At 33.3% G+C, this 15528-nt stretch overlaps 2 protein-coding genes across 4 annotated transcripts; both read left to right on the plus strand.

Annotated features, from left to right (window-relative positions):
- Positions 1-293: 293 nt before the first annotated feature.
- Positions 294-12116, plus strand: LOC105334704 (serine/threonine-protein kinase Nek11). Of its 3 annotated transcripts, none has more exons than XM_034482598.2 (14): positions 296-928; positions 1232-1397; positions 1529-1677; positions 2186-2347; positions 3389-3538; positions 3925-4003; positions 4224-4297; positions 4394-4522; positions 4897-4972; positions 5085-5172; positions 5873-6052; positions 7894-8139; positions 10361-10445; positions 11046-12116. In XM_034482598.2, the coding sequence occupies exons 1-14, from the start codon at positions 774-776 to the stop codon at positions 11245-11247; spliced, it is 1941 nt and encodes a 646-aa protein (XP_034338489.2). In that variant the 5' UTR covers positions 296-773; the 3' UTR covers positions 11248-12116. The 3 variants fall into 3 exon arrangements, with proteins under 3 accessions (XP_034338490.2, XP_034338489.2, XP_011436554.3); XM_011438252.4 differs by having other exon boundaries at positions 298-928; positions 5085-5208; XM_034482599.2 differs by lacking the exon at positions 5873-6052 and having other exon boundaries at positions 294-928.
- Positions 12117-14334: 2218 nt separating this feature from the next.
- Positions 14335-15480, plus strand: LOC109619584 (uncharacterized). The gene has a single exon (XM_020069909.3). The coding sequence runs from the start codon at positions 14335-14337 to the stop codon at positions 15478-15480; it is 1146 nt and encodes a 381-aa protein (XP_019925468.3).
- The last annotated feature ends 48 nt before the right edge of the window (positions 15481-15528 follow it).

Genomic DNA, 15528 nt, shown 5'->3' on the forward strand with positions numbered 1-15528 from the left:
TTGTCACATAATAATACATATATTTAGCAATGTATTTTGTAAATTTTAAAATATATAGCAAATAATTTAGGGGAGGGGGGGTAGTCATGGTTGTAATATTCCATCAATATTTTGTCTGTGATATTAGAATACTTTAATGAAGACATTCAGTTTTATCGGGGATCAGATAATTGATTTTATTATTTTGTAATATTTCGATATTTTGTGTTATGTTTACATGTATAAATAATGTCAAATAAAATGATGAAACAAAACTTTTGGTCCGGAAATATTCCGTTTTTAGAGCTTGGTTTTCTGTCAAACGTCTGAAAGATCTTGATTTTAGTACCCAGGATGCAGTAGGGGAAACGGGTACCTGCATGTAAATAGTAGCACCTGTATTTTAGTCAAAGGTGACGGAAAGCAGGTAACCGTCTGTTGCTTTAGTTAACTGTTCGTTTAACTGTCCTTGGAATTCGGAGAAATGACTGTTATGATGAAAGAACAATGCACATGATATGTTCGTGTGTAACGAACGACGCTAAAAAATGGCCGCTATGTCACACTGCAACGAAAACATATTTTATAGTTTGATATATCTGCACCAAGGATTAACAACATAACTAGACCCATTTGATACCAATAGCATTATTTGCATATATTTCTTCAACCGGTAATTAGTGTTTACTAATGTTATGAGAGTTACGCGACGAAGGTTGGAAGCAGACGAATAATTGATTGTGATAGAGATAACTGGCAGAGTTCCAAGTCTACACGACAAAGACTTTGTCAGTATGTCATACAAGAAGAAGGAATCGTCCAAAAAGACACCTAAGGTCCTAGCCAATCGATATGAAATAGTGAAGAAACTTGGGAAGGGTAACTTTGGCACAGCTTATCTATGCAAAGATCTGAGATCCAAAAATCCTGAAACAGATGAATATGATTTGTACGTATGCAAGTATTGTTCAACAGTTGAATAATTCCATGTACATTTTAAAGTAAAATTGCTATTTGATTTTTTCAGAACATGATTGGGGATTAATTTTAAGCAACCCTATGCAAAAATTATATTCAGAGTGAATTCATATATGATATTAAAACTAAATCTACCTGATAAGGGCAGGCACCCTTTGGTTTACACTTGATTCAGTCATTTTATTCAGATACAATGAATTGTTTATTTTAAATCATCAGCATACATTTTGACAACGACTTGCTTGATATTTTTTATGTTGCATTTTTGGTATAGAAAAGTTTTGAAGGAGATTTCAGTGGGAGAATTACAACCAGATGAAACAGTTGATGCAGTTCGAGAGGCCAGAGTTCTCTCGAAACTTGATCATCCTAGCATTGTCAAGTTTCATGATAGTTTCATAGATGGAGAATCATTTTGCATTGTTACAGAGTTTTGTGAGGTAATTATTTTAAATCAAAAAGTGTTCTTAGAGAGACCCTATGAGTATAACTGTCATGTTTTGTTCTTTTTTTTTTTTCTTTTTTTTAGATAGAACTGGCTTTTTTAAAACTTGATTGATATTTATTTTAGGGAGGTGATTTAGACTGTAAAATTAATGAATGTGTGAAGAACAAACAGGAGATAGATTCTAAGTTGATAATGGACTGGTTTGTGCAGCTTCTGTTGGCTGTTCATTACATGCATCAAAGGCGGGTCCTACATAGAGATCTTAAAACCAGGTAAAGAATGGGTCAGTGTGCACATGACTGTATATTTCAAATATGGATAATTTAATTAATTTTACAGGAATGATTTTTAATGTTGTAACAGTTTTGGATAACTTTGGTGGAGGTTAAAAAAAGAAAATAAATAATAGACCAGTAGCAACTTTCAGAATTGAATGGATAGCTCTGGTGATTATTTTCTTTGAACCTTTAGTTTTCATAGAATTGTTAACTGTTTCAATTCTGCTATACCTTTTCCATATCTGAACAGGTGCAAATATAGTTACATGTTTTAAATTTTGTTGAATTTTAGATATTATTGGAAACAAGAGGTCATTAAACATGAATTTATTTAAAATTTAAACTTTCAAAAGCACCACAAAGATGAATATAAAATTAATTTAAAGATTTTATGTCAAGGAGTTATCAAACTTTATATTTATATAATTGCATTTTGTTTGTTCTTGTTTTACTTTATAATGAACACTGCTTTGAAAAATTTATTATTAATGTTTCTTTTTAGAAATATATTTCTACGACAAAATATGATAAAAGTAGGAGATTTTGGAATATCCAGAATACTAATGGGAACCACAGATTTAGCCTCAACCTTCACTGGAACTCCATATTATATGAGTCCGGAAGTACTGAAACATGAAGGATATAACTCTAAATCAGATATTTGGTAAAATGTATTTTGTTGGTAAATGTATGACATTTAGCAAAATGTTCTCAAATTACAAAGGGAAAGATGTGTACAATGGTGTCATTGATATTCATGAACACACATTTTTGTGGTGTTTAAGTAAAGTGCAAGGTTTTGATTTTTGAGGATATCAATGTTTGTGGACTATGGTCTTTCAATATGAACAGACTATCATACATTTTGTCATCTTTATTACTTAATAATGGAACTTTAAAATTCATGGACTTGATCGTTTTGTCAACAAAATATTGATGAGACCATGCTATAAGGAAATATTTGTCGCTGATAAAGAACAATATTGAATATACATTCAGAACATAAACTTGAGACTATATCTTAGAATTTACCTTCCCTTTTATGATAGCATTTCATTCATTGTGGTGTGTTTATGGACAATTTCAATACCAAATATATTTAATCCATAGTATATACCTACATTGTATATCACTTAATGGAGATAATCGAAATTTTTTGCTTGATGATGTATGATGGTAAATGTGGAATCATCATTGTTTGTGGGGACCAATATTCGTGGCTTTAATGGGTAACTAACCGTTACCCACAAATTTACATCCCCTTGAATGTATATACAAGCATTTGAAATTATCCCCAACTTTCTACCAACAAAATTATGTCCCCATGAACCAGGAAAAATTGGGCTATCAATTAACATTGACCCCCACCAATAAAAATGATTCCACAGTATATCATATCAATAGGTTAATCAGTTTACTCTCTATGCATAACTCAGTAACTCCTTGCTTTATCTCATTAAATCATTTTTTTTATTTTAAAATGATGAGTCTAAAATTCAGTGAATACAACAATGTTAGATAATGTTGAGATCCTCCTATTCAAAGGGTTTTAAAATTTACTGCATTATAAATGTTGATAAAATGTAAATGAAATGAAATGTTGTTTTGACCTTAATTGTAATAGCATTTTATGGTTAACAGGACTGCAATGTTCATAATTTTCATAACATTAATATAATTTACTAAGTGAGGTTGTCTTCCACAGGTCAATAGGCTGTATTTTGTATGAGATGTGTACCTTGACCCATGCTTTTGATGGAAAGAGTTTAATGGCAGTCATGTACAAAATAGTAGAGGGAGAGGTCCCTAAACTACCTGAGAAGTTCTCTTCTGAGCTCAACAATGTATTAAAGCTGTGAGTACAAGAACAGTGTATTGTGAACTTTGAGTATACAGACCAGACACCATTTAGTTAACTTACTATATTATACAATTTACAGACATTATCATTTGTGAATGATGCCTGTGCATTCAGTTAGAAAAAATTATTTCAGAAATCAACTTTATGGGACTTTAAATGTCAGCTGTGATTTTTGAAAGTATTTCTTTCTTGGTTAACCACAAACAAACCTTTGAGCTGTCACATGAGGAGCAATATCTATATAATTTACACGGCATTTTAGTCAATGTCTTTACGAGGAAATACATGAATGCATCAATACTTGATGCTACTGTTGTTTTATTTGTACTGTACATATATCTATAAACATGATAAAAAAAATTTTAATTGTTGAAATTCAGAATGTTGTCCAAAGATCCAGACAAAAGGCCATCAGCAACAGATTTACTTAAAATTCCATTGATTAAAAACCACATCGCAGTAAGTTTTCCTGAAGACTTTTTTTGTAACCCTTAAATTAAATTACATCTAATGGAATATTGTGTAAGTGTGATATAAGAATGGCAAAGACCATGTAGCCAAATAACAAAGGTAACAACTAAAGATATTATGATATAACTGTCAAAAGAATGAATAGGCATTTAATACACTAACTGTAAGTGCCACCATAAAATTTGATTAAAAAATCTTGTGGTTGCAGAAACTTTCAAAAGAATTCCACGCCAAAAGTCTAGAGAACAGTAGCAGAGATGCTGAGGACATTGCTAAATTACTGTAAGTTCTAGCATGTATATCATTTATATTAAATTGGAAAGCAGGCAACAAGGGATGCTTGCTCGACCATTAATTTACATGCCTGTTGTTTTGCAGCAAAGAGAAGTCCTACTTGAGTGACTTGAAGTCTACTGAGGAGGAAGTCAAGTACAAGAACCTGCCTCCTAGGGAGAGAATGAGGTTAAGGAAGCTCCAGCAAGCTGACGAGGAAGCCAAACGACTCAGGTCAGTTTTGGGCCTAATTCATACCAATTAAGAATTTTTTAAAAATTAACAATTTTACTTTATCAACTATCCATACTTTAGTTAGTAGGTGTAATCCATATACCGGTACTTGTGCATGGCATGTGTGCAGTGTCAATTGAATCGAGTATCATTTTAGACCTTGAAAGCTAGCTGGTTGTTACAGAAAAGAACCTTGTACAAAAAATATTTGCTGAATATAATAGTTATATGATAATTTTTTTTAATGAGACAAAACTGTAATGTTTATTATTTGTTTGTCAAAGCAGATACATGTACAATGTATTATCAATTTTCTACAGTTTGTGATATGTGTATTTTTTATCCTCTGATTAATATTTTTATGTATTCAACAGAGAAGTAGCAAAAGTGCAATTAAAAGAAAATCAGGAGAGAAACTCAAGAATCCAGAGCACCCTCCACAAGTCCAGTGTAAGTAGCAGCTTCTGAACGTTCTTTGTATACTATTGTAAGTTATCAAATTCAATGACAAGTTCATTCAGTGGGTCATATCAGTAATGACATGTATGTGGCGTTTTAACAGGTACCTGCTTGGGCTGGAGGTTCGGGGGAAGGAGAGAGGTTCAAGCAAGCTTTAACGGTCAAAGGCCGCCCCACTATAGCGGCTGAAGGTCAGCAGAGTTCATTTGGTTCCCGCACTGCACCCAGTGAGTGTTTGTTGTTTGTGGCACTATCCCTAATGACATCAAAGTCTAAATTTATCACTACACAAGGGCAATACCTTCAAGGAAATCCATCTTATTCAGTTTTATGTGCATTATTATTGAAATTTGTTTTATATTATGAATCAAAATCATTCCAAATATTCATACAAAGAAATTACAAATAGATATATAACAAAGCTGAATTGTAATTAAGGATATCATGGAGATGAAGAGATAGGTAACACATAATGTAGATTATTGCCTGTCTATTTTAAAAAGAATTATTTCTTGAAGACTTATAATATATGTTTAGTTGTGTATATGAAGTACATGAAGTAAATTTCAGATATTGAAAAAAAATATAAGTACTTGAATAAACCTACTTTATTTTCAATCTGTTGATCCTTATACTAATACATGTATCTCTTATCTGTTTTTTCTCTTATTTCATGTCTGAATTTGTGTGAAAAATGATCACAAAATAGCACAAAACATTTCAGAGATTTTTCTGTTTCAGCCATGAACTAACTGATATATCATGCCCAATAATAGATCATAATACCTACAATAATTGTCAATATTTACTAATGAATCAAAAATGTTCTATAAAACCAGTTCCAGGGGCTAGATCAAAATGAAAGTAAACACAGCACATGTCTACTTTCAGTTTTGTATCACGAAGAGGAAGAAGAAAGCGATGATGATGGTGACATTATAATGCCCCTCTACAAAACACTGACTGCCCCCCGCTCAGCCTCTCTCAGTAGTCCCGATGAACGACCTATAACCCCTCTCAAAGATAAAATGATTTATGACATCCGAAACTCTTCACTAGATTTTAAAGATGGTAAGCCCGTATAGGAACCATTCTCTTCATAATCTTATTACAGTTAACCATAGAAATATTATACATGTGTATTGATCTAGAGTTATCTCCTCATTGTTCACATTTCCTTTGCACCATTACTAATGCAATAAATACTGCAAGTCTTACATGCAAAGAATGTACTTGTTTTGTCTGAATTTCATGCACAGTTTATTTCTGAAGTCTAATTTCATTTTAATTCAAAGTGTGTTATGAAGATAAGATATTTAAAACGTTTGAATCACAGGCACTTGTTTCTGAGAAAAAAATTTACCCTATAGTATAATAATAACACAAGGTATCTAACTCCGAATGAGGTAAACCACCCCCTCCCGTGTGTTGCAGTCGTTTTCGCTTTAATACGAAATGCAATGCAAAAGTGTTTAGTACCATTTTCTTCTACAATAAATTATCTAAACAACCATATATAGCATGCTTACTTTTGTTGTATTTTAATGTGCATAATCTGCGTCAAAATACGATAGACCCAAATTGAACCGTAGGCACTGACATGATAATATCGCAGAGAATAAAAAAAATTAAATAACGTGATTTAAAAAACATTTTCAGTGTCTAAAATTTGCAAAAAACTAATGATGTTTAAATAAAATAAAATATTGCAAAATAAACGTTTTGTTAATTAAATATGAATTGATGATCAGCCACTGCTAGCTGCTATTTTTAGCTACTGGTGAATTCCAAGGTTTTCGTATACCTCGGGAATTTTCATTGCGTTGAAAGAAAGAAGAAGATAATCACCGGATAGTGGATTTTGAAAACATTTCAGGTGGTAGAATTTAAAAACACAGTGAATTTTGCAAAGGAGCATAAAGAAGGATTTTGTTCATGGTATGAATTAAATACAACATTTAACTATGAATTAAATGAATAACTATATAGTAGACAGCTTACCATATAAAGAAAAACACAAAAACATTTTTTTTTTCAATATAGTTAACGTTACATCGTTTACAATGGGTTGTGTATATTTTGCAATTTAAAAAATCACAGTCACCCAGTTCTGATTTTACTATTTAAAAAACCTACAGCATACAAGAATTATAATTCTGTATAATACCAAGGGTTTTTTTTTTTTAAATCTGAGTGCCTGTCAATCTCACTGACAACTGACTCTGTGAAGAAATGTTTGCCACATATAGTTTAATGGTATGACAACTTCTACGGCTGCGACTTGTGTGGCATCCATATTTTTCCATCGAGGTTATAAATAACTCGTTCAGTTTTCAGGTGTAATTTTAGAAACAGACTCCTAGCCAATCAGAATCCAAATTACTATTCTCGGCGATATTATCATGTCAGTGCCTACGGTTCAATTGGAATCTATCATGTTTTGACGCAGATTATGCATATTAGAATACAACAAAAGTAAGCATGCTATATATGGTTGTTTAGATAATTTATTGTAGAAAATAATGGTACTAAACACTTTTGCATTGCATTTCGTATAAAAGCGAAAACGATTGCAACACACGGGAGGGGGTGGTTTACCTCATTCGGAGTTAGATACCTTGTGTTATTATTATACTATAGGGTAAATTTTTTTCTCAGAAACAAGTGCCTGTGGTTTGAATGTATAAACAGTGATATTTAACATTAATTAAGGAAGAATTTTTCAAAAAAGAATTTTATTGAATGCATGTACATATTGAACAATAAAAATGGTCAAATAGTTGACAAAGATAAGAATATGTTTTAGTCAAATACTTATGAAATATGTTGCATTATATTAGTGGTCTATACTCTTCATTTGAAACATTTGATATATTATGTTATTTTTTAAAGCATTTGTTTTTACCTCTCAGGAATTCCAGATAACCCTGAACTGGCTGATACCTACTACTCCCAGTTTGAGAATGATTTTTCTGGTGATGAATCAGACTCCGATGAAGCTGGTGACACCGTCATAGAGAGAACAGTCAAACCCAAGAAGTCACCCGTTAAGTCTGTCAGCAATTCCAAGGCATCCTCTAATCTGGGTACACTAGTGGATGATGAGGACCAGCTATACAACATCATGCAGGATGTGTTGGCCAAAGGAGATGATGCAGGTCAGGGAACTAGTTTATTATAGTGCTTAGATATATCAATATTTACATACATGCTGCAGATGCTTAAATAACTCAAAAACAACTTTAACTTATTCTGTACATGTATGAAAACGATGGGGAACAATATTGGCCGATTTTTGTACCCACCTGGTAAATCAACCTTAAGCACGCCACATTTTTCTTATAACATAACCTAAGATAGCCAAATTGATATGAAATATACATTTTTATGTACATGAACAATATTTTGGGATAATAAAACTTGTCCTAGGAATGTTTTTAGTAAAATCTTCTGAATCTACATACCAGTTTTAAGATTTAAAAATATACTTCTGTCTGACACAGCTCATGGGTTGCAATATTGCCTGATTTTAAAATTTGTAGAAAAGTCTTGCAGTCTGTGGTAAAATTATATATAACCTTTAACTTACACTATGCACATGTAGAGAGTGAAAAGGTTAACAAAGGTTTATATCTTATATTTTACAAATTTTAATTTATGCAGTATTTGTTATAAAAACATGGCATGCTCAATTGGTTGAGAGAGAGAGAGAGAGAGAGAGAGAGAGAGAGAGAGAGAGAGAGAGAGAGAGAGATCTGTATAGTCACTATACTTTATTTGATAGAGTTTATTTTGTTTCCTGCATAGTAATCTTCGAATCCATATAGCTGATTATCTTGGTAGTTGTCTACCTAAAACACTGCAATTCATGCAAAAGTGTTATCTGCACATTTTTGTTGATTTAAAAAAAGATGTCAGGGTTTGACACTAAGGCACGTCCGACCGACTTTGTCTAGTAAACGATAGTTCCGGTCGGGTTAAAATGTCTGTGTACTAGCCTGCTGGTCGTGTGAAAAAAAGTGTGCACATAATTTTCTGTAATATTAATTTTAGTAGAAGTAAAAGCTCTTTTCCTAACAGGCATAAATTCTTCTTAATTCTACAAACCGTCATTTAAGTACAACCCAAGGACTAACCTAGAGGTTGAAGTGGGGGAAATACTGAGTCTCACTTTTTGATCGGTAACTTTGTCGGAATTTCCTCCGAACCAAAAGTTTAACGTCGCCTTGTACACAGAGTTCATAATCGTGTAAATTAACCCCAAGGGTAATAAAATGATAATTATTTAATTCTAAAGACATCTTCACGAACTTAGCTTACGACTCTTGTTATTAATTAATCCAGTCTGTATTATCTTAAGTGGTTATAAATACGGTTGATGCAACCACATGCTGTACAAAACGATGTTAATTACTTTAAGGCTAGTGTTGATATAACAGTGAATTTGTAAGTAACTTGTAATTAGCTAATAACACTGCCAAATTTATGCTAAAATAATCAGAAACTCTTTGTTTACAGTTACAATATCTTTTTAAAAAAAATCAAAATCTTCAACATAATGGTTGGGTTGGACTAATGCCATCAAAATACACTACAAAACAGAGACTGATATTATTTCATTTTAGTTAACACAATTACGAAACATTTGATCTTTAAAATGTATGAATACATCAAATTATTTAAACTTAATAAACTTGATAATTTTTTTATAATTTTTAGAATTTGTTTTATTTTTTAATCATAATGACTTGTTTCCAATCTAATTTGAATTATTAAAGGATAAATCTGTGTATATCATCATTATTGTTATGCCATTATCAAGTAATGAAAGTCTCCCTGATTTCTCAAACTTCTCCATATTTCTCTGTTAAGGAGATCGAAGTAAAGTCTCCCTAAAGTTTTGTTGGTCCCTGGTCAACCGTTAAATACTTGTATCATTAATAGTACAGTTTGAATTAATTAAATCTTAAATTATACTGTTGAATGATTCATTATTGGTAAAGATAAACCAACACAATAAAACAGATACAGGTATTGAATATTTTATGTTTGTCATTACTTTTAATTTATTTTTGTCAAAATTGGTCAGGGCTAGTAGTAAAAGAGTCAGGGCTAGTGAAAAATTGCTGAGGTAGCCCAACTGGTCTAGTAAATAAAAAACTTAATGTCAAACCCTGGATGTATATGAATTTGATTTCCAAAATTTACCAAGGAATTGATGTGTTTTAAAAAATGCAGTTATCAGGATTTTTGTTACTTAAGCATGTATGTAATAATACCGTTGGTTAAGGCGTAGGTTAACATGTAACCTTTATATTTTTTGTATTTTTCAGAGTCCGCCATGTCTCTGGTAACCTTTATATTTTTTGTCTTTTTCAGAGTCCACCATGTCCCTGGCCGATGACAGAGAGGCGGGTGCATTTGGACCTGTAGTCAGGGATCAGAAAATTAAAAACCTCACCAAGTATCCTTATACAAGATTTACAGTTTATCTTAATTCATCAAAATCACTTTTTTTTTAGTACTTTACCTTCCCTAGTTAAATGGCATTTGTTCATTTTTTGTAAGACTTTCTATCAAAGTGCATTTGATGCATTCCTGTAATGTAGAAGTATCCAATGGCAAATGCAATACATCTTGGTCGGTTTCTAAAAATCTTGTTCCTTTGAAGTATAGCTGCTATCTTTTTGTAAGAGAAAACAATTCCCCTAAGAGATCCTAGATTACACAGCAGTTTTTTTAATGCTTTTTGACCTGTCAAAATGAATTATTGGATTTTATGCTTATTGATACATGTATAAATAATCATTGAGCCAATCCAATTAACTTACTTGCACACGCAAAAGAAGTAAACAGGATGAAAATACCAACACAAATTTATACACTCTTCATATTTTTTTAAAGGCAAATTTATGTAGTTGACTGTCTAAAGCAATGAGTACATAATTAATGCATGAATATTATGGTAGGTAAGAACGAACAGAATTCAATATAATGACCTACAGAAGGTACAATAGAAGTATACTTAGAAACCAACATATTGAAAACCTGAACTTGTTCTCAGAGAATGCAAGAGGATTTTAGGAGAGGAGGCGTTTCAGAAGGCCTACGATTATCTGAAACAGGCACGCTACTTAAAGACATCATCAGTGGACTCTGAGGAGACCATTATGCAGGGACTCAGGGAATTCGTCAAAAATCCCAGTGACTGCTTTCTTGTGGACCAGCTTTTATTTCTAGAAGAACAGGCTAAAATTCCATTTTGATGTCTTAATAATGGAAGAAAACCTGTGAATTTTTACCTGTCTCTTTTTTATATTGGACATGCTTTTGTGGTAACATGTGAATTCTGTTGTTTTTACAAAATGCTATTTGAACCGTCCATAAAAGAGCCCTCCAAGTATTGATGACCTTGAACTTTGACCTTTTAGATGCTGTTTTACCTTTTGACCTCTGGTTAAGGCCGTCCAATGAAACACTTGTTAGTGTTACAAAGTGCTTCAGAGTAATACCATACTATTCCTGCAGTCTGTGATAAAACAATATTCATAATTTTTGTCAGATTGCCACTTGCCATACAAAAAGCATTCCATTCATGTTGTGTAACAGTGTGTCAGGTCTTGGTTTATCTTTGTACCAAAAGTATTACTTGTAAACAGGGTGTTTCATGAGTTGTGATGCTAGAGTGTGCTGAGGTCTTACTACTGCATAATGTCGATCTGCTGTATACCATTCCTGTATACCATTCTTTGGTCCTGGCATTTTATTATGACCAAAACAAACCATCATATGCCATACATGTATATCATTTCATTCATCACAGGAATTGTCCATGTTATTTATGCTGTACTCAAAGTATTCTATGATTTTATTTTTATTTTTATTTTAGATATTTAATTTAATAATAGAAATACTTTAATATAGGCAAGACTTTGCCTTTTCCTCCTTCAAGGTGTAAATCATTTGTAACCATACCACTTCCTATCTTCTACGTTTTGTGTTCATTTCATTTACCATGCAATACTGTCTTGACTTACCCAGTGTAATCCTTTGTTCAATCAAAACATGGCACCCATCCAGGTGCAGATCATAAAAAAAGATGCTTTTTTTTAATATAATAAAGTCTTGAATAGATTGAGTTTGTGTCAAAAAGGATGAAGTATGATGTTCAGTATAATCAGAAGGTGTGTTACAAATACATGGTCATTGTCCTCTAGAGGTTGTTATGAATACAGACGAAATCATCCTTAGAAATCCACGGACCGGGGAAGGGCACGTAGCGGGGGGGGGGGGGGGGGGGCATTTTCCTCGCAACAAACATTTTTCTTAATTTACATAAAGAAAAGGGAATTTTGCAGAAGTTGCCCCTCACCTTCTTTAGAAACATGTTAAAAATTAAAAGGAAATTAACATAATTAAAATTAACTAAAACAGAAGTTCCAAGTACTTCGCAACCCCTCCATGGATTAGGAATTTGAAATATTGGCAAAAGAATTTTTTAATTTTTTGTTGTTAGATTACGGTCGTATAAATCCTCCCCTACTATCAAAATCGATGCTACGTGATTGAGGGCGGTCTGCCCTGCTGTCCCCGAGGGGAGACAGACGACGTTATAAATTCGACCTTGATAAATGACAGATGACTGACTCTTGCTCTTTAACAAAAAACTAATCTACTATGACACGTATTTTACGTATTTGCGGAGGCAAAATAATAAAAAAAGATTAAAAAAAAAAACCAAAAAAACACCAATCCACCACCCCAAGCTAAGCTTGAAATGACTATTTTAATGGGCAAAAGAAGAGGCACGGCATCGAGATTTTATTGAACGGTTTAGATAAAAATAGACAACTTTTCTTTCGGCTGTTTTGTAGGAAAATGGATATGCCTTGGCTTTCAAAATTCATTTGTTGGTGAAAGAAGAATAAATATGATGCTGTGTATAAATAATTCAATATTGGAGGGTAATGTCGCCAAGCGATTTTAATGTTTATTACTGTGCAAGTTCTTTATGCTAAACGCCCATGTAGTTAGTTTGTTATTTCTGAGAGCTCTCAGTATCTCTGATTGGGGCGGAGTTAGGTTGCATTTTATAGATGAGGTTACTGTTTGGTGCATATTCGTTTTGTGGTGAAAAATTTCTCTGTAGAGATATATCATAGATAATTTATGGTGCAAATAATGCATAGTTTTAAGAATTTTGTTGGGTGGGGATTAAATCAGATCTTCCGTATGAATAAATAATGTTTCCTTGATAATGAATCAACCAAATGTGCATACTTTTGCGACGTTGGTATGTAATGCATAATTTAAACCTTATATTTTTGTTTGAAAAAAAATTATGGTAGACAATATTTTTATGAGAATTATATTTTGTAAATTTATTGCATCTCGAACTAAAATTCTCGCAAAAGTCTTTTATTATTGATATACTATATAATGCCAACAACAATTTTACACTAGATATGCAATTTCTGATTAGTTTTTAAAAACAACATCACAGGAATTCAAAATTTTGAATCCTTATGACGTCCGTTTTGACCCTTGCACAGGACTAGTAATTATAGCCCACAAATCGATGATCAGTCTTCGTGTCACGTGACTTCTCTGACAACCATTTACGATTCTTTCTCAAAGGCATTTCCGTTTGTTTTTATGCATGATAATAAACTATTATGCACGCTAAATTATTTTGAGTGAAGTTTGAAGGGAAAAAAAAGACCAAAGAGTCTTGATAGAATCTCAAAATGGTATCAGCCTCTTAGAAGTTCGACTCTCACGGAAATACAATTCTAAATATGAAGGAAATCTAACATTTTCTCTTTAGATTTTTCGTAACTTTTATGACTATGAATACAATAATGCTCAATACTGCTTATGATTTTAATACCAAAATGACAAAATAACATGCAAAGTAAGCTTATAAAGTTAAACAAATTTGATTTGTAAATTAAGACACGAGTAAATTTGGATACACATAAATAATAAATGTTTATTTGAGATGTATTTGTGTAAAGAAGGCTAAGTTAATTTAATCATTCTATGCAAAAAGCATATTTTGAACCCAATTATTAAACCACACACACCAGAATATAGTATTCTAATTAGCATTCCTGATCTGAAACCGACGAATAGAGAACCTTGATCCAATATCGAGGCCGATTCAGGACGTGACATAGTTGTCTCCAACAAACAAAGACCGACATTAACACACAGTGATTGGTAAACGTACACAGAGACAAGGAAACGTCCTTAGTCCACACCCTGCAAGCCTGCTGGGGGAACACTTATAAAGATCAACATTAAACTCCGCTCATGCAATCCTACAGGAAAAGTGTCCAGGATAAACAGTCATGTCTGCATCGCTGCCCCTGCTGCTATTGCTGACCTTTTTGATTTGGCCTGTGAGGTCAGTGCGAAGGACCCGCAGTTGTTACAGCCCGGTGAAGGGATACATATTTTGTTCGCACACCATACAAGACCAGTGGAACTTTGTGAATTTCCGATCGTGGCTGGATAGTTTGAAGACCCCAGTGGACCACGTAGAGCTATCTCTCCGGTGTCTGGAGGGAGGATCGGTGGTCCTTCCCTGGCCTATGCGAGCACGTGGTTTGAAGAAGATAAAAATAACAAACTGTGTCGTAGAGGGGTTCTTTTCTGAGTACAACCTTGAACCAGCCTACCCGGATAGTCTTGTAGACTTCTCTATGATGGACTGTATTATCAGAACTGACGTTAACTCGAACATTCAGAGGACCTTAATGACCACCTTATCCAAGTCCTATAGTTGCGGACAGCAGACAATTAGGAGTCACGTGATGAGAAATATTTCATTTTCTTTCCTTCCGACCTCTTCTCCACCTTCATCCAAGACTCTTGACCGAGCGTTTTCTGCTATGCGTCGACAATCAAAAACGCGTGATTTCACTTGCAACTATGACAACCTCCTTCAATTAGAGGAATCAAATAGCGATAGCATTTCGTCCGTACACTTTGAGGTAATGACGGACATTTCAAGTTATTCCAGTCTTAGGACCTTCAATTTTTCATCCAACCGTATGACCCATTTGCCGGATCATCTGAGAGAGTGGCACAAATATTTCCCTACTCTTGAAGTTCTCGATTTATCCAAAAATCATTTACGCAGTTTTAGTTTCGAAAAACCAAAGAGTGTTGGTCGACGAAAGATTTTTTTCGTCAACCTCCAGCACAACAAAATCTCAGATGTACCCAGGGACATCGCTTCCTATCTGGACGAACCCATTCCAGTTATACTGGACCTAAGGAATAACCCTATCCACTGCACGTACAATACATTTGAACTCGTGAAATATCTTAACAAAATTAAGAATATGTTTCCGATTTTGAATTTTTTGACGGACATTAGATGTAGTTTGTCCCCAAACCCCATGAAATCCAAATCCGAACCAGCTCCCGAGGACAATTCGAATGATACTAAATCTAAACTACTACAACTGTTCAATTTGTTTGGAGTTTAGCGCTGTCCAGGAATGTATTCGTTCTAAATTATTTTGTTTCGCATATGT

The sequence above is a fragment of the Magallana gigas genome, chromosome 3 (genome assembly GCF_963853765.1).
Source record: "Magallana gigas chromosome 3, xbMagGiga1.1, whole genome shotgun sequence".
Classification (NCBI taxonomy): Eukaryota; Metazoa; Mollusca; class Bivalvia; order Ostreida; family Ostreidae; genus Magallana; species Magallana gigas.